This window comes from Seriola aureovittata, chromosome 20 (assembly GCF_021018895.1).
Source record: "Seriola aureovittata isolate HTS-2021-v1 ecotype China chromosome 20, ASM2101889v1, whole genome shotgun sequence".
NCBI classification, from domain to species: domain Eukaryota; kingdom Metazoa; phylum Chordata; class Actinopteri; order Carangiformes; family Carangidae; genus Seriola; species Seriola aureovittata.
In genome coordinates, this window is record NC_079383.1 from 5,768,405 (window position 1) to 5,788,935 (window position 20,531).

General features: G+C 42.6%; 1 protein-coding gene across 1 annotated transcript in view; it reads left to right on the forward strand.

Moving 5' to 3' along the window:
* Window positions 1–18,335, forward strand: part of adarb2 (adenosine deaminase RNA specific B2 (inactive)) — a 192,816-nt gene extending 174,481 nt beyond the window's left edge. Inside the window, exons 7-10 of the mRNA XM_056364952.1 lie at window positions 51–219; window positions 5,084–5,265; window positions 12,032–12,213; window positions 14,742–18,335. Of these exons, the coding sequence (XP_056220927.1) occupies window positions 51–219; window positions 5,084–5,265; window positions 12,032–12,213; window positions 14,742–14,918 (710 nt within the window). The 3' untranslated portion in view covers window positions 14,919–18,335. The remainder of the gene's footprint in view (window positions 1–50; window positions 220–5,083; window positions 5,266–12,031; window positions 12,214–14,741) is intronic.
* Window positions 18,336–20,531: the final 2,196 nt, after the last annotated feature.

A 20,531-nucleotide genomic window follows, 5' to 3' on the forward strand; every position in this document is an offset into this window, starting at 1 on the left:
TAAAAGATGTCATGAAATGAGGTTTTGGGATTGTGTTGTTGTTTTGACAGTCCACAGCAGCAGACACCTCATGAGGAAGCACCGCAACCACCTCCGGACCAAAATCGAGTCAGGCGAGGGAACGGTGCTGGTGCGATGTCGGGGGCCCGTCCAGACGTGGGACGGCGTCTTACAGGGCGAGCAGCTCATTACCATGTCCTGCACAGACAAGATCACCAGGTCAGTTCTCTCAGATGATGAGTCTGGGTTAAAAGCTTCCTGTCTTTCTTGGGTTTAGGAGTGCATTTTTTTCTTGTTGGCACTGTTGAAAATAAAAAGTCAACATTTGTATTCTGCCTCATTTCACTTGTTGATTTTGCTGACTGTCAAGTGGGTCAAAACTAAATTGGACAAAAGCCCCCTTCTGTGCTGCTGCTGCTGCTGTTGCCACACTGAGCATCCACTGCTGTACTATTGGACTCTTTGTGTGTGTACGACATTTTTTTTGTTGTTAATGCTCCTTTATTTTAATCGTGCCTGTCAAAGGAGCTCAATAACACCAGTGCCAAAACTTTAAATATGATTTTCTCATTGCTGTTATTATTGCATGAATTGTGTTGATGTTATTGTAAAGATGGTGATACCCCAACATAAACTCTGAACAGACCATGATGAGCACATCCTTTCACCCAGGAGGGGTCTGACCCTACATGAGAAAAGAAAGGTGAAAGGATTGATGAAGAATTAACGTTATTAGGAGATTAGCTCCCTTATGAGAAGGAGTGATCTCTGTTTAAACAATGCTTTTGAAAATGTGCTTCATGAGGCAGGTAGAGGTTTGTCTGATATTTACCTTAACATCTGTGTGTGTGCGTAGGTGCAGGTGTGCGTTCCCATGAGTCATGTTATATGTGAAATCTTTTGTTTTCTTGGTGATGACTATTGATTTCCCATATGTGACTTGAACGACTAATCCCCTTCTAATGAATAAGCGTATCAATCACATGATTGTTTTAATCTCCAGATCTGCTGGGCTGACTGTCTTCTAGCTAAAAGACATAAAATCATTTAGTCACTGGTTAATTTATTTATTTAGGCTGTTCAAGTAAAAATGTAAGGACAAGGTTTCTATACTGGGCCCAAAACTTGATTTAAAAAATGATATCCATTAAAGAATAGTAAAATTATCTCATTATCAGATTGTAGGATTATATGAGTCAGTAATATTTGATGAGACATAGAAACTAATGGTCCTTCCTCTTCCACGTCTGTTTTCACATCGTCTCCATGTGTGAAGAATGAAGGCATCAGAGCGTAAACATTAGAGCATCTTTTGGCAGAGGGAGACGTCCACACACACACGCATAACTATATATATTATATATACTTACTGAATATTTAATAATTTGTGTAACTAAACCTTGTAAATGTGAAATGGTTAGGCACACTATTAGAGGTGATAACTGATATTTTGTAACTGTGGCTGGCTGTTCACACTCTGTGCCAGAAGACACTGTAAATTCTTTGTCCAGTTGCAGAACATCTGCTTCTTCAGGGACCATGGGGGCAAGGGCAAGAGTCATTAATACAATACATCCAGGTGTGACACATCAGTCAAAATCAAGGCTAGACTATATGTAGTTTTTGACAAACTGTGTTACAGGATAATAGAAAATGCTAGAACACAAGTGTAACACCAGGAACACACTGCCTGCGTTGCGTGAGCGTGGCAGTTGATGTTGCTGAACTGCTGCAGAGAAGCAGGCGTGTGTGTTCACACCAGCTGTGTCGCTGCTACTGCCAGCTCTGTCTCTCTCGAATGTTGGATTTCTTGTCATAATAAATTAATGTCTGATTTATTTTTGACACAAAACGTCAGTAAAATGACACGGTCTCCACATGCAGCTGCTAAAATGGTTAAATTATTTTTTTTTTCATGTCTGTATCATGTTCAGATTCAGCCTAGACATAGACAACTATAGTGGAAGGTGTCAGTTTTCGTCGCTGGTGTAATGTAATGTCGCGCGTGTCTTGCAGGCGGTGTGTACATTCTAACCTGTTAACATGTGCACCGAAATGAAAACCAAGATGTTCCTGACCTAATAGTGGCATAATAAAAATGGTATAAAAGTCATAAAGTCAGTGTATGACTCAGTAACATCAGTTAAACACATAGACTGTAAATAAAGATGGATGTAGCCTCCGTGATGTCACCCAGAGGTTTCTGAAGAGCAGTTCTGAAGCTTAGAGTGAGCTGCTCCGCCATCTTCGTCTTGGCAGTGCCTGACTCCGCCTAACTCTCGGCTAATCCAAAAATGGGCAAAGACATGGAGTGCGTGGAGAGCCGAAACTTCAGTGAGCTGTAAGTGGTCATTTGAGGAAATGCAGGAACTTTCAGCCGCTTGGTTACACAGTGAAGTTTGCTAACTTTAGCCCCATAGGCTACTGGTCATACCAGACCAAGGAATACCGCAGCAACAAAACCACTGAGTATACTGAACTGAGCAGTGGTGTGTTTTGTGTCTTTGGAATTAATCTTTTAATTTTGTAAGAGGTAAAATGTGTTTTTTTCTCTTTCGTTTTGCTTTAAAACAGTGATGGCAACACTGTTAGTTTGCTAACGTGATGACATTCACAGCTTATACTTAAAAGTAAACTGTGAAGTAACCATGCTAGCAGATATACCACAGTATTGGACAAGTTGAAATTGCCATCCCTAGAGATGCTAGCAATGCTAAAAATACTGAAAATTAAGTACACAATGAAGGTAGACAACAACAGTAACTCTTCACTCCCACCCTTGTATTTACTGACATATCTGAACCCAGTGTTTAATATAGTCTCAGTTCTTCAGCCGCGACTGGGCCCCAACAGGAACTGAACCCATGAATTCAGCTTAGTAAGCCCCGCACTGTGCCAACTGAGCCATACAGGACCACAGCTGAGCCACTGTTGTGTATGTGTGTATGTGTGTGTGAAAGGATTGGCGCACGCACACACACAAACACACACACACACACACACACATAGAGGAAGTGAGAGACAGAGCGAGGGAGAGAGAGGTGAACCCTTCTCCTGTGGAGCCGCTGTTAATTTGACCAATTTGATTCAGTTGGCCAGGGCTGGAGATGGTGTGATTAAATCTACCCAGGTCACCAACGGGGGTGAAAGCAATTACTTTACAAAAAATAGAGTGACGGGGGAAGGAGAAGGGACACCCTGCTTTTCTTCCCTCCCACCATCCTCTCCCTTCCATCCCGCCAGACCAGACGGCAGACGCGATCTCTTTGCTCCACAGCCTCCTCTCTCCGTTTTTTTTTTTTTTTTTTTTTTTATATCGCTGTAAATGATCGGTGGCCGTCGTTAAAGTGAGTGGGTCACCAAGGGCCAGTTTATCAAGGTCAGGGTGGAGGGTGGAACTGAGAGGAGCTTAGGACCGTGGACACACACACCCACACACTGCTGCAATCTTAAAGTGATCCCCTGGATACTCTTTTTGTCCTCTGTCACACTCATTTTGCAACCTCCCATTACTTTTTTATTCCCCCCACTTCCTTCAGTTCCTGCACTTTATTATGGTTAGTTCAGCTTTGACCACTGGGGATTTTAAGATCTTTGCTCCCATCGTAAACATTTCTGATAATGGCTGATGCCTCACCCCATCATTGCTTCACCTGACCATCATCATTTTGTTTTCTTAAGCCGAGCCCTGTGAAGCTCCTTTGCTAATATTAGATTTGAAGTCGACAGCTGGATTTAATTGAGGGGCCTAAATGGCTTTCATATATAACGATGATGTTCTCCATTCCACTGCAGTTTTATGCAGATGAACACATTACTTTAATGGTCGGCGTTTACCGGGGGAGGGAAGAAAGGATAGATGTAGAGAGAGAGGGAGGTCTCTCCCCCTTCCTCTCTTTAAATTCACACACCTAAGCCAGATGGCTCTTTTCTTGCATGAGATTAGAAGATGTTTCTGATTCACGGTGTCGCCTTCTGGGTAAATTAATATTTCAGGCTAAACTATTTCTGTTTTGGCGGAGCACTGAGGTTGTGCTTTTTGAACAAAGCTCCTCCTCTTTGTTCGAGAGGGAAGGACAGATCTTGGTGACAGATTGCAGGTAAAGCGTATGTGGGCGGACGCCGCTTCGTGAGGCCGCTCAGTGATTCACAGTAAGCCATTGATATTAATTCACTGAGAAAGAAGCCATAAAGAGTGATTATTAAGTTGGCAATTGATTACATTACATCGACATTGATTAACAAAAAGAACAGTGATGTAAAAATGAGTAGCATAATGTCAATCCCCTGATTGTGCCTCGCATAAGTTCATTAGTCCAACGTAGCGGAGAGCACACGGCTCAGGTACACAGCAGGCTTTCTCCCTGTGAAGAGCTGCAATGATAATAAACATGGTAATTATCATTTTCCATCCATAAATTAGCATCTGCTGGTTAAGTAGAGGGGATTTCAGCAGTAGGTGGCACATGACCAGCTGGCTACAGTATCAGGCGGTGGTGTGGCTGGCAGGATTAGCCCCACAGTGATTTTGTGTCACTGGTGGATCTCCCTAAACAAACCCTGAGGCGGTCGCCCCTCGTGCCGAGCAAACGACTGAAGCTTTCCTGCAGGCCTGTGCAGTGCATTAACCTCAACGGCTCTGATGAATGCACGCATGGTAATGTGTTGTTCCATGTAATGAATGCTGATGTACTGACCTTTGGCAGTGTTGTTGTTGGTGGTGATGATGGTTTGTGTCTCTGAACCAGGGGGAGTGGGAGAAGAGGACGTGTGTGTTTCTGTGTGTGTGTGTGTGTGTGTGTGTGTGTGTGTGTGCGTGCGTGTGTGTGTCCATCACGTCCCACATCAAGATAATGATCAAATTGTTTCTACCTGTTATTGAAGCTCTCACATCTGTCTGTCGCTCTTTTTCTCCCTTCCTCTCTCTACCCATCTCTCCCCTTTTTCCTCCTTTCCAACCTCCGATTCTGCCTCTCTTCCCGCCTATTCTCCCTCCCCCCAAACTGTTGCCCTCCCTGCTTCTATCTGACTTTCTTTCATTCACACCTCCTCATCCTCTCCCTCGTACCTCCCTCCCCTCAAGATGGAACATCCTGGGCCTGCAGGGGGCGTTGCTGAGCCACTTTGTGGAGCCGGTGTACCTGCACAGCATGACCGTCGGCAGCCTGCGCCACACGGGTCATCTGGGCCGAGTTCTGAACCAGCGGCAGGAGCGCCTCGGTCCACTGCCCGCCACATACAGACGCAACCAGCCTCTGCTCAGTGGTACGGCTACAACACAGACAGTCAAACACTGGGTGAATTACATTTAGGAAGATATCGACGTAGGAAAGTACAATGACAGTCAGTCCTTGCAGTTTAGCTAAAGGATGTTTTCAATGTATTTGTATAGCAGTAAATCACAACAAGCATTACCTCAAGGCACTTTACAGAGTCAGGTCCAGACCTGACCATATAATGGAGAGAACTCAACAGTTCCAACAAAGAGCAGCAACCGTGGAGAGGAAAAACTGCCTTTTAACAGGAAGAGACCTCGTATAGAACCAGACTCAGGATGGGCAGCCGTCTGCCTCGACCGGTTGTTGTGTAACAGATAATGACATTTTTTTCTCTTTCTCCATTTCTCCACTTTTTTTTGAGTGTTTGTACAACACCGCACCAGTGATTTCATATCACTAAACTTTGAACTTTTTGAATGAGATATAAAATTATATTGTATACAATCTGATCTGATTATGCTGTGTCGCACCACAAACAACTATTTTCCCATTTCATACAAGGTTAAGGTCGCTTACAGCTGAAAATCCCTGCAAGTTGACCTCGTTACATCAGCTTTACTGCATTTAGTCTTTATTTTTTGAAACTGTGACTTAACGAGTCCTCCAGTATGTTAATTATAGACTCCTGCAATAACAGACAAGTGCCTATAGCTAAAACAACACAATCAGACAGGTGACGTGAATAACAATAGTGAAAATTGTCAGCTTGGAAAATCGAAACAAAGAATTAAAACTCATTAGAGCTGAGGGGAACTGCAGTTGGGTGCAAGTGACCATTCACATTATAAATAATCATTTGAGCTATTGTAATTATAAGAATATTGATTATAACATTTAAATTTAGTTCTGTATTTTACTGCAGAGCATCATAGTGAAGTGAACACATGGGCAACTTTCTGCATCAAGTGTCAGTTTCAAATCTCTTCATCTTAAAGTTATAATAAGTAGCTTATTTATTTTTTATTTTTGTGAGTTGTTGTGTACTTACATCATACCAAATGTAATGTGCACTTTTCAAACCTAGGGAAATACATATTTTAATCAAGGTAACATTTGGTCGCCTGTCACTAGCGTCATCTCCCCTTTGCACGTGTCAGTGTTGTGGTTGTCTGCCAGAAGCATCAAAACATACTTTTTATTCAGGTTTAAGCAACATTTTAAGATACACTTTTTACACCTTGGTCATTTTCAGATATATTTTTTAACCAGATTTTGGTCATCAAACATCTGGATCTTAAGTTATTACAGAAAAAAGCCAAGCAAATTTTAGACAGCTCAGCTCCAACATCCCAGCTAGCCACTGGAGACGTCCTGTCCTGTGTTCACTGAAGAGTGTCGGTGAATCTGATTTTCACTGATTTTTAAAGGGGAAACTGCTTCATTCAGTGTTTTTTACCGGTTTTAATCCTCTGGTCTGTTTGTTATGGAGAGGAGGACACCTTTGTGGATAATTCAGCTGCTGGTAAAATCCTCCTGAACGTCTGGTTCATAAATTATCAACAATCGAAACAAAGGTTTGCAGCAGTCTTAGCTCCCAACCCTTTCCTGACATACAGCATCAGTAAAACATTCACTTTTAATGTGGAACTGCCTTATTCATTGTTTTTCCTGGTTATAATCACCTGGTCTGTTTGATTTGGAGAGGATGAGACCTTTGTGGATCATTTGGCTCTCTGTAAAAACCTTCTGAATGTCTGAAACTAATGGAATCCAAAGCGGGAGAAGCTGATGGCTATGGTGGTGAAGAACAAGTCCCATGATCCCATGTTACATCATGATGCAACCAAATGCCGTCCTTTGTTATTGTTTTGATTGAGAGACCCCTGGTGGTAGAAGTTACATACTGTGCGTTTAAAATTTGTATTTGCTGAGTAACAAAAAAACAATGGCTTATGTTATTTAACTGTTTAAGGTGGTAGAAATACACAAGGATTAGCCTGTAACCTTTTGGGTTAATTAAAAACACTATTTAAACTCACTAAACTTCGAATTCACAGGTTGGTTGATTGCCATGCATGGAATATATTATAGCTTTCAAGTGGTCAAGAAAAGTTTTTCTTACTCATGTATTTCTGCCATTAAACAGCGACATTCTGGTCTGTGCTGTGTTTCCAAATCCCATGTAGAGCCCTAAGCCACATATGTACACTATCTACTTTCAGAGAATTCTTTTAATAAAAATGTCAGCCAAATGCAAACCAAATGAATGACGAGCCATCACATGTAACACACATACACTGGCACACGTTTAACAAACCCGTGTACCCCTGCTACTCCACAGTTGCGTTGTGCCAGCCAGACAAGCAACAAGCTAAGAAGTTGTCTGGCACGTCTGCTCGCAGGGCTCCACTGAGACCTCAGGCTTTCGTTTGTAGTGAAGATGAATGCTGGAAAAGGATCTGAATGACACCCAACTTGTAGAAACTGCATCAGCCATCACTTCAGATCTAGGCCAGTCAGAGAGGCAGAGTGACAGAGATGCACAGCGATGTAGGGCACATTTTGTTGCTGGGGGATCATTGACAAGAACAAAGACTGTGACAGTCACGTACAAGAAAAAACACATTATATCATGTCAAATGCACACTATCTACATCTAATACCATATTTTTGTCAGGTTTCAAGTATACTTCTTGAAGGGCACAGGAACTCTTTGCGTTGCAGGGCTCTGCTCCGGGTAATTGGTTGCCATGAGGATGAATATTTTGTGAGGCCTATCCTCATCAAGATTGATAATTGTGCTGAATTGTCCTCTGGTGATGATAGCTGGGTTGAATTCATCATTGAGGCTCCCGACCGCAGCCTCGGCGAGCATTTCTCATGATTTGTTCAATGGCTCTTTGAATGGAGTCATTTAACTTGTCAGGAATGGAAGTTTTGGTTTTAGATATTACAAGCTGCAGTTAATATTTGGAGAATTGTGGTCAGGTATGATCCATTTGTTCATCATTCATACTTACTTATAATATTAAGTTATTCACTCTAACTATAATAAAGCTCGCAGTAAGTACACCGTTTGTTTAATGAACGGAAGAATGATGCTGCAGAATGTCCTGCAGCATCACTGCTAATGGTGTAGATATGCCCTTTACCTTCACACGTCCTCTTTGCTCAAAACGGAAGTAGCCTCCTATCCCTCTTGCAGATACTCTGCCCTCTCCTTCTCTATAGGGATTGTACTTTTTTCTATGTGTGTGTCCCAAACTGTGAGATCTTTGCACCTGCAGTACCTTGAGTAACAACAGCCTATTGATGGGTGGAAGGGTGAAGGAAGGGGAGGAGAGCGAGGAAGATGGACAGACAGTGGAGATGGCCCTACACCAAATCAATGTAATCACAGCCCTTAGCCATTCAATCTGAAGGGAGCTCAGACAGAGAGAGAGAGAGAGGCTGAGGGGAAGAGAGGGAGACAGCAAGGCAGGAAGGGGATAAGGAAAGAGAGAGCGAGAGCTTGCATTCAGATGTCTGTGTGCAAATCTACCCCCACCTTCCTCTCATCTCCTCCTCCGTCCTTTCATTGGCTCTGATGAGCTCCCCGGCTATTGTGTGTCCAGGGTTATTTAAAAGCAACACCCCTGGAGGAAATTCCTGGGGATCACAGGGCCCTCTCTTATCGCACCCAGCCAAAGCAGCTCCACCTGAACCCCGAGGGCCAAACACATCGATGGGTTGACTTGTCCTTCGCGCTCGTCCTGCTGTTCACTTTCACCACAGCGTGAACAGAAAGTGTGGCGAGGCTTTGTTGTTTTGGGATAAGAGGAATCAGAGCAACAGCAGATAAAGGAAACATTAATAATGGTCGCTCGCCACCGTTGGAGTTTTGCGGTTGACTGAGTACAAATGCTTGTTTTACAGCTGCTCTCTGCTGCCATTGGATTAGCAACTGTAGTGTAATGATTGAAATTCCAATTTTAATCCCTTACACTACTCGTTACTGAAAAGGTAATCGCATCACTGTAACGTGTTACTAAGTCTGAGAGAAAAGAGCATTCAACCAAAGCATGTACTGTGTGTGGAGAGAGCAAGTATTTTGAGGGTTGATTGTTGAAGTATCCATTGGCTTTGCACAACTGTGTAGAATAGGTTGACCAGACGTCCCAGTTTTACAAGTATAATCCCCTTTTTTGGTGGCCTGTTCCTGGAAATGTCCCCATTTTTAATTGTGAATAAAAAAAAACATAGAGAAAGACCGGGCAACAGAGCAGGTGGGCAGGTGTCTAGTGTTGTGTCTGTTTTGGCCAACAAAGGATGCTGGCTACCTATAGCAGCTTTGTGTCACTCTTCTTCTACCACTAATCACTTGCGCGCCTAGTTTTAGAGAAAACTCGACCAGAGACGAACAAATATCAAGTGAAGCGAGTGAAGAGGATGGAGACGAGGAAGACTGGATTGGAAGAGAGTGAAAGAGATAGTGATTACAAAGCTGCCAATTTGTTATTCTAAAACTGAGGCAATTAATGGGAATCTGTTAACCAAACTATTTTATATAATGGTGTACTATTTATTATTAAAGACTGAACAGGAAATGTCCCCAGTTTTTAATTCAGAAATCTGGTCACCTTAGTGTAGGAGAGCTGCTTACCTGTTAGCAAAGAAAGCGGCTCTACTGTATGTGTTTATTGTATGTATCATTGTTGCATGAAGCAGTTGGGGGTAGAGTGCTGCTGGAGGTGAACAGAGCCAGCAACCTTTCGGTCACACCCCTGCTTTTCTCATAAATGGGTTAGGGACATTGGAGATATGTTTTAAACACACCTGTTGCTACACCACTCTTCCCTCTGCTGCTCCATCCTCACGAGAACTACTTGAAAACCCTGCAGTACTACAGTAATGCAGGAGAGATACAATATGTATATGTAAACACACAGGCTGTGCTGTATTGTGGCTCCACAGCAGCCTCAGTACAGCCTGTGTACAGCTATGAATCCCATAACCAAAGGCTCTAATTCTGCCTCTTTCATGTCTGCCAAACACTTCCCAGAAGAAAAATTGATCAAGTCTTCAATGAGGGAAAAATCAAATTGGCTATTACAGAAACAGAGGAGTCAAGTCCATTGAAGGGATGAAATGAGCCATGAATGGAGCGGGAGAGAGGAAAAAGGCAGGATGGATAGGAGGGTCTTTTGTTCAAAGAGGTGCGTCTGCACAAGAGAGAAGAGATGGGTAATAAGAGACTTGGAGGATTGTTACTGTGGCAGGCAATTCATTCCAGCTCTAAGGAGCTACAGAAAAGAAGAGCTGAGATTGGTGAATGGAGGAGTGAGGATGGGAATATGAGCGTGGCAAGGGGGGGAGATGATCTGAAGGCATGTATTGTGGTATTGTACGTCAGGTATTGTACTATAACAAGCTGTCTGTCAGGTGGTGAGATCAGAGGTAACTGTTGTGCACCCGTCGCAGAGAATATGTCTGCTGATCTTCTATGAATCTACCTGATATAATAAATAACTGGGTTGGAAGTCAAGGTAAGATCCAAGACAGTTTTACAGACATAGAGTGGATTTAATGTTCAAGCTGTCACATTTTGTTAGCATAGATGCTACATGAGAAGTGTGTCTGTGGCAGTGTGGCACATACGTATTGCTTCCAACATTTCTTCCACTGTAGCATTTTCAGCAATAAGAAATTGTTACAAAACACAATGCAACATATTGTACTGTAATTCATGAGGTCAGAGGTCAGCCATTACCAACCCTGGCAAACAGACAATTTGTTTTTTTCTGTGTTAATGTTTTTCTTTTCTTTTATTATATTATTATTTGTGGTCATATTATCATATGGTTATGACACTTAAAAGTCCCATATTTTAAACTTTTCCTGTGTTTCATTTGAAGTGTTGATCCACAAGAAAATATATTTGTGGTTTTGAGAACCAAAAACTCTCTCAATGTAATTTTACATCTCCTCTCTCTTTACCATGGAGGGAAACCTCTGATGGGCCTGTTTCCACACTTCATCCCGACCAGTATGTGGTTCAACATTTTCTCCTGCTTCAGGCTGTAGAGTCGAGTGTTTTCAAAACCTCAAACACTGAATGAAAACTTCCCCATTTCACTTACCCAGAATACACTGAGAAACTGGCTCCTATGGAAACACCTGCAATGGCCTCTCCAGGATTTTCCCCCAAGCCCTCATTCATTTCCCGCCCCGCTGTCAGCTGCGTTTCCTCCACACCTCTGCCATCACATATAGCATCATGCGACAGCCACTCGCCTCACTTTGTGTGCTTTGCCAGTGAGGCTAATTATTTCAGAGAGAAAGGCGAAGAGGGCGGGACAGAGAGACAGACAGCCCAGTGTAGAGGAGGGTTGATCTTTGTGACTGGAGATTATATTAACAGTTTATATAGGTGGAAACACTCAAACACAGACAAGTACTCACACATTGCGTAGATCGCCCTCCCATTGCTGCCTCCCTCCCTCTCTCCCTCTCTGAGGGTGTATCAAAGCTTCATATAAACAGCCATGCAGTTTCAGGCCCAGGTTGACTTGGCTTTTTGCAGTGCTGCAAAACTTTATGTCAGCCATTAGCCTGAGGGAGAGAGTGAGGGAAGGGTGAAGGAAGGTTAAACGAAACAGCAAAGTGGAGGTTTGACAGGAAAAACTCAAAATTTCACTCGGATACTCAGGAGTTCGTTACATTTTGAAACACTTTGATCAAATGTTTTGAATTTGGATCACCTGTGGAGGAATATCTTGAATGGAAACAACCTATGTAAAGTCATTCTCTCTGCCGTGTTGTCTTACCTGCAGGCCTGAGCAGTGCTGAGTATCAACAGCCAGGGAAGGCCTCGTGTGTGAGCGTCAACTGGACGCTGGGCGACGCACAGTTGGAGGTGGTCAACACTGCCACGGGACGGAGACGGGACTCAGGGACACCCTCGCGTCTCTGCAAGCACGCCCTGTTCACCCGCTGGAGCAGACTGTACCGCAAGGTGAGTGCAGACATCCACAGGGAGGATAAAGCCAGAGCGGAAGGGACTAAATTAAATTTACCAGTGGGGAGACAGGATACTTGAGAGCAATATGTCTGGTTAGTGTCAGAATTTTATTTGAAGCAGTCGTAAAATACAAAGACAGTATGGTGATTGGCAGTTGGAGCATTTCCAAGATGTGGATGAGCATGAAACACTCTCAGCTGAATCATCGGTACAAAAATGAGCCATGTCCAAAGAAAGTGTTTCTGGTTATTTGGTAAAAAAAAATCCTACAGGGAGAGGTCAACTAACTAAAACTCAAAAAGGAACATTTTGCTGAGAAATGTCCAATCATGAGCTACAAATTCTGTTGCATGCATGAACAAAAGCAATATTTTGCTTTGGAGAAACCTGATAAAAACATTCACCAATTTGAATAAGACAAGTTTCAGATCCAGGGTCAATTTTAGATGAATTCAGCAACTATGATTGTGTTTTGTTCCTAACTGCGACATTGAAGGATTGTGCATTCGCTACAGCTCTGATGTTTGCCTCTAACCGGCTTCTCCATGTTAGTTAAGGCTCATGGGTAATGTAATATACAGAGCCCTCGTCCATACCAAGTGTTTTTTGTTTTTTGTTTTTGATTTTTTTCTTAACAATTTTAGTTCATAACGATAGACTTGCATTAGTAATAACCCCAAGCTACGGGAGTGTCCCTGAAACAAACGTGAGTTAATTAAAACCCCAACATAAACTAATGGTCATAACACAGTGTTAAATTATCCAGGTGGCTCCTATGTTTTTCTGTTAAGGAGAATTGAGGATACCATTACAAGGAATGGAAATGTATAGAACCAGTGGCTCCCCTCATTCTCCCAGCAGACATTTTGCCTTTTGTGTAAAAAAAATTTACATGGGTAACGTGTGGCAGCTCTGTTCCACTTATACCAGCATGTATCAAAAAGGCACAACTAAATGCAGGGGCTTTGAGCTGAACTGCCAGTAAAGTTTGGGCAGCTTGTTTCTCTGATAACTTATGATCCAGTCATTCAGGAGGTTTTTCTGGGAGCAGAATTGTCCGCAGAGGTCTCCTCCTCTTCAAAACAAACGGACCAGGGGATTAAATACAGTAAACATTTAATAAAGCAGTTTCATGTTAAAAATAAGCGTTTCTCCAGTGCTGTTCGACAGGCACAGCACTTCTGCTAATATTTGTTCAGCTTGTTTCTCTGACAGCTTAAGATCCCGACAACCAACAACTAAAATCCTTCATCTGGTTGAAATCTGAAAGTTGAAAACTGTATTTCATAAAAATGTGGCTTAAAACTGGATAAAAAGTCAGTTTTGACACTCACTCCTGGTAGGCAACCACAACACTGAAGCATGTACATGGAGGATATGATGTTATTGACAGCTGACCAAGTGAAACAGACCATTAAGCATTATTGAAATGATGGATTTCTAGATACATTTGGGATAATGTAAGTACACAACTCAACTGTTAATTAAAAACTAGCTCACTGTTTTTTATTTGATGGAAAAATGTAATGATGCACTGTTGAATTAGTATGAGCCTAAAAAAATAACCACATTTCTATATGAATAAATATTTCACCACTCTGCTCTACTTGTAACTCACTCCCCTGCTGGAAAGCAAGAAGCATTACTCAGTTGTCAAAAACAATATGCAAACCACTGCCATCAGGAATCACACACACACCAAGAGTAACACAGAATCATTAACTACAGAGCTCCATGCCAACATCCACTCAGTCAAAAAGCACAGACACGTGTATTAAAATCTGTCACAGAGCGGTGTGAAGGGGGAGGCTCTGCAGAGGATATATGGAATTTCCATTGATAAACTTGTCAGGCCGGCAACATCTGCTGTCTATACGCCTTATCAAAAACTGGCAGCTTGGATCTTTAACGGCAGCACACAGACCCACTGCACTTTCATTTCCATTGAGAAACTTTATGTAACAGACACTGCCTGCATCGCCAAATGGCGGCCGTTAAAGCATAATGACTATGAAACCATAATTATTTGGAGAAGTACTCGAGGAGGCCCCCACCTTAAGTGCTCCCTGCGCGCCGTATATAAGGGCCACGCAAGAGCAGTCGCACTAATCTCCAAAAGAAACTTTAGCTCTCCCTCTCTCTCTCCCCACTTGTCTCTTCGCCGATCTTCATTGTTTCCCCTCGCGACAATAGGAATGCACAAAAAGCACAGAGAATGTTCAATTGCTTGTGAAATTTAAATGGGAAGATTACACAGCTGTTGAAGCCCCCACCACCACCACCACCACCACCTCCCAACCCCACCCAAATGCATTTGTGCCGGCTCATTCGTTTTGTTTTGCTCACTCTCCCCCCCACCCCCCCTCCCGCCATGAAACCTTTAGCCTCTGTGCCCCGGCTTTATTCCTGTCTTTGTTTTCCTTCCCTATCTTCATGTCTGTGTCTGTGACACTTTTATCTGACTCTCAGTCTCCCTCTCTTTTTCTTCTCCTGTTTCTCTCTTGCTCGTTCGCCCTCATCAGCTGGGGATCCACATGGCCGGCTCGGCGGACCACCAGCTCATGTACTGCGAGGCCAAGATGGCGGTGCGTCCTTACCAGACAGTGAAGCAGCAGTGGTTCAGATCTCTGCAGGAAACGGGCCTCGGTACCTGGGTGAAGAAACCACCCGAGCAGGAACAGTTCCTACTGTCGGTCTGAGGACGAGAGTTTGTGTGTGTGTGTGTGTGTGTGTGTGTGTGTGTGTGAGAGAGAGAGAGAGAGAGAGAGAGAGGGAGTAATTGTTTAACCTTTATTTTTTTAGAGTAAGATGACTCCATGCTCTTCAACAACATCCTGCTTCACGCCTTCATACCTGGACTTTTCCCAGTGTAACCTCTAAGGCTATCACCACCGTCACTCACCCACTACAGAAACATCAAGAGGAAGGTCAGCTGGACGGGCTGAAAAGAAAAGGGACAAAAAAAGATGGACTTCTCTGAACCCACAAACACACACGTTTAAGCAAACACACACCTAAATACCCCCCTCTTCAGCTGTCAGGGAAGGGTGGGGTAACCTTGAGCAGAATGAAAGGCAGCCGCTATCTTGTCATCAGCTATTTCCGGGCCCCAAGGCTCCCGCTGAGGAGCAGAGCCACGGGGGAGAGAGCGAGAGAGAGACAGAGAAAGAGAAAAAGAGAGAGAGAGAGAGAGGTCCACGTCCAATTACCGGCCCTGTCAGGGTGACGGCTGATAGAGGAAGAGGAAGGGAAGAGAGAGCGAGAAAAAGAGAAGGACAGACCATTGCTTCAGACCAGCCCTCCTGTTCCTCACCTTCCCCTCTCTCATTTCTATCTTTGTCCTCCTTCTCTGACTCACCCTTTGACTCCTGACTTTCCTCTCCTTTTGTCTCCATCTCTCCCTCTTTTGCCCTCTTTCCATTTTCTTCCTTCTTCCACCTATTTCCCTCGCCTCCTCTTTGTCACTCTCTCCTCTTTGCTAGCCCCCTCCCCCACCCTCCCTGCCTTTCAAGCGCGGCGGACTTCACCACGACACGACGACAGGTTAATACACCCTCTTTTTTTCCCCTTCCTCTCCTCACCCCACTGGGTAGACAGAGGGAGAAGAATCGTGGCGAGGTATATAAACGCGGCCATTACAGCTTGCCTAAGTACGAGTGGAGTGGAGTATGTTCCCTCTCTTTCATACTGAATTTATTTCCTTTGACCTCAGCTTTTCAGCCCGTTCTGGCCGGTTTCCGTACATCTGAATCGAAGCTTGCCGTCACCGATAAGAGCAAGTTTCGGTCGTGACTCATTAGCGAGGCCTTGTTGACCTTATCGACTTGTGCTGCCTTTCTTTGTGTGTCATGACCGCCCTGCACAGATAATAGCCAAGGTGGTGGGAAGTTTAGCTCGCCTCCCTGTCAGCGCTGTGGTCGACTTGAGGGGTTTTATTTTTAGATGCCATATTCAACACAGATCATCATGTAGGAGTTAAAGATTAACAATGCAAAGTGACTAAAGATCCCTGATCACTACCATGTAAATTTGTACCTCACACTATTTTTATGTCTTTGCATATTTCATGACGTAAACGTACACCCTGTGTGTGCGTGTGTGTGTGTGTGTGTGTGTATTTTTTTAATGGAGCTAAATGTTTATATTCATTATGATCATGACTGTGTTGTTCTGTCACTGCTGTATTCTCTTTAAGGCATTTAGAAACTGCCACCAGCACGGCTCAGTCAGCGGTAAGATCTGAGTAGTGAGAGGGACATCTAGTGGTGCACTCTGGGAACATTATGAGCTCCAGTGAGGACACAGTCAGTCTGACTGAGGAATGAGCGCTTAAGTGGAGGTCAGCGTGTGAGGAAGATTATTTTACAGGACTCACACAAGAACAGAGAATTTGACCAACGTGTGGCCTGCATCTGGGTTCATTTGACTTTTTTTTTTTATTTTAATTTAGAAAAATGAAATTGGCAAATCAGTATTGCTGCATGTAAATGTGATATACCCAATGTTTTTTTAAAGCCCCTTAAAATTTAAAATTTATTTCAAATGCTAAGTATTTTTATATAGCATTAAATATTCAACTGGGGATTTAATAGTCAGAAACAAACCTGCTTCATCAGGACTGTGTGGTTGTGGTTTGATCAGATTTGACTGACAGTGACCAAACTGTCATCTGAGTCTGATTCAAATCTTGCAGAGTCATCGCCTTTTTTTCTAACCGGAGGCCCACAGATAAACCAGAGCTGAGAGCACAGAGGAAATGATTACGTGAAATAACCAAAGCTATTCCAACTTTGGCAGAAAATGCTCCATCTTTGTAGGACCTCATTACTCATGGTAAGAAGCTGACTGAGAAAAAAATGGGGTCCATAAATTATTTTTTTTGAAGGTAGCAGTGCCCCCCCACCCCCCACCCCCCACCCCCAACACTGAGCAGGTATGGTGGGTCAAAGATGACACTACTAAAAAAAACATTTTAGTATCTCATGTTTTTTATATCCAATTATGGTCTAGCTGGCATTTTAGGAGCTTTTCCATCATGACAAGAATACAGTTCTGGAAGATGTTTACTTTTTATTTCATAAAAATTGCAAAACTGTAAAGGCACTAGTACAGTATGCTGTGTGGTAATAACCACTGACCCCCCCCCCACCACCACCTATACATCAGCAGCTTTTATTATGCACCCAGGGGCACATGGGGCATGGCTGGGAGTGGTGACTGCTTTGTTGTGACATCATAAAGTGTCCAAATACAGGCTGTGTGCTCTGTGGACTGAGCATTCTGATACTTTGACAGTATTAATATAGCACCTAGACCTGCTTTATAATCAAAAAAGACACTTTATACAATATAGGACCTTTAAGACTAGATTTTGACAAAGGACCACAAAATATATTACGACAAAGCAACAATATTAGCACATAGAGCAGGACTTAACATAAAACAGTTGATATTGAACTTTAATGATGCAAATCCCCTTTCAGTTTATCAGATCATCAACATGAGCAGATACACAGTGAACCTGGGACTTTTGGAGCTCTTGAGGGTCCAGGGTTCAGTTGATGATCTGGCCTTGGCTAGTGGCAGCTTAAAAAAAAAAAACAAAAAAAAAAAACACTGGGAGTCAGTTTTCAGGAACTCATATTGTCTGATTCTTTGTTTACACCTTAACGTAGCAGTGGAAAGCTTGAATCTGCTTTCTCACAGTGGCAAAGATCAGATTTAGCGTAAATCTTGTCCGTGTGCATCAGAAGAGAGAGATTACGTGTTCGTGATGGTCATCATCAGCTTGCACTCCATAACTTCAGACATGACATTGTTCGTCAACATGCAGTACACCATGTCTCCTAATGGCTGTGTTGGCCATGACAACAGATTTACAGATTTATTTTGAGAGATAATAAATATAAGGCATGTCTGAATGGCAATATTGTATCTATGAGTGTACATATGTATAAAAAATGTATAAAAGATGTTGACAAAGATGTGAAAGAGAAGTGTGTGTATGATGTAAATTAAAGTATATGAAGAATTGCTGCTAAGATCTGTAAATTGCACTTCAGTAACAAATAAAAAGTGAATGTTTGTACTGTATATGTGAATAAAACCACAAAATCTTGTAATTTTATCTCGTCTTGACAGTTTTTTGATTCATCTGATTTTGATGTCAGAACATTAAATGTGTAATATTGTATCTGTTCTCATAACAAATGTACAACAATCAAATAATGAGCAATGATATGGGGCCATTTCCACTTTGCCAGCTTCACAATCACCTTTCTATAGCCAGCACTGGCCCTCAGGAGCATCCAGACAAATATTAAAAAGGCCTCCCTCTCTCTGTCTCTCCCAGGGGAAATCCATGGGGAAACGGTTATCTCCGTTAGGCTCGGTGGCAGGTGTCATACAGACCAGCCACCAAATTAGCCTGGAGGAAGAATGAGGCGAAGAAGAAGAGGAGAGGGGAGTTGGCGTTACGCCTCCTCAGCAGCATCCACCCTTCCCCCTGAGGCCATGGAGTCGGCTGTGTGCTCTACAATAAACATCATAATTGACAATTTGCTCCAGTGACTGGTCACGAGCAGCCGGCTATAATCTAATGGATGAGGACAGAGAGGTAAAATATTCTCACTGCCAGAGTCACGCAGCTTCTCCGTGAGGTCTGAGGAGACATAACACAATGAGTGTGACACTGTTCTAACCAACACCAACATACTGTTCTTACATAGGTATGACACCTTTTTTCTCTTCAATATGATGAATATTATTACATTTGGTTTACATTATTAACTGTGGAAATCCTTTTTAATGTCAATGAAAATGTATCTAAAAATGCGGCCGAACCCTTTTGGGCAAAGACAAGACAAAAGACAAGTACAAGTTTGCCAGCTTTAGTCACTGGTTACATTAAAAACTAGAATTACAGTCTCACGGTTGTTTGCTTTCGCCAAACAGCCGAGTTGCAGGAAATATGGTCACATTCTCCCCTTCCCGAGTTACAGCATTGAATAATGGACAAAAGTGTTTTTGCAGAACATTATGATGTCACAGTGAAGTAGACCTTTGACCATTTGGATATCAAATGTTATAACCTAATTTTATCCTTGTAGGCATTTCAGTTAAATTATGTCATAATTAAGTGTATGAATTTGTGAGTTATGGCCAAAAAAGTGTTTTTGGAGGTCAGTGTGACAGAAGTAATGAAATTCCCTCTGGGCGTTCCTGATATATTGCATTCACAAGAATATGAGATCACCATGACCTAGAACTTTGACCTTTGTCCTCCAGAATCTAACCAGTTCATCTTTGAGTCCAACTGAATGTTTGTGCCAAATCTAAACAAATTTCCTCTAGGTGGTCTTGAGATCCCACATTGACGAGGCCAAAACCATGTTTTGTGAGGTCACTGTGACTTTGACCTTTGACCACCAAAATCTAATCAGTTCATCTTTGAATCCAAACCACAGTTTCCTTCTTACCTTGTCTCTCCATGTCTTTTTAGGCCACTTGTCATGTTTCATGTGTTGATGAGTCAATGGCACTGCATGAGTTCCCTCCAAACCTTTCATAGTTTTATTTAAACCTGCAATAACTGATCTTTTTCGATTTCATCTTGTTTCGGCAGTTAAAGAGTAACATGATAATTCATGTGGAGTGGTGTTTGTGTCTCCGTCCAGTATTCCCTCTCTTTTTGCTGTTTTGATCTCCACCACTTCACCAGCAGGTCTCTAACTGTGGATTTTACAGCTGTTTCTCTGAAAACAGCTGCCTGCTGCGGCTGAAAGTGACGCTATGAGAGTGGGTGAGAGTGAACCAGAACAGTGTATTTGTGGTCCGGACATAAACAATGAGTCATTTGATACATAGTTATGATAGATATATCAGATTAAAGCCCTTTTAAATAACTGTGAGGCCTAAACAGAAAGAATAAGGACATATTTCACAAAAACAGCAACATTTGACAAAAATCTGATTTGTGTTGGAGAACTTTTCTTTCTCAGCCCAATAATAATCTCATGACCCCTTGTGACCTTTGGCTCTGACTACTTCTTCCTTTACCACAATGCAGGTATTAAACAGTGTAATAAAGTGGCTAATTAGTATCTCCATATCTACAAAGACAGCACTGAAGGGTTAAATAATAAAATTAATTGTGGCTGAAGTTCAGCTAGCTGCTTTTATTAATTACACCTGTGCTTTTCCTAAAAGCTTAGTTTAGACAATATATCTCAACTGAAAAAGCAGGTAACAGCAGGTAAAATCTACCACCAAAGAGGAAAGTGTCATCAAATGTTAGGGGCACATGAAGTGGA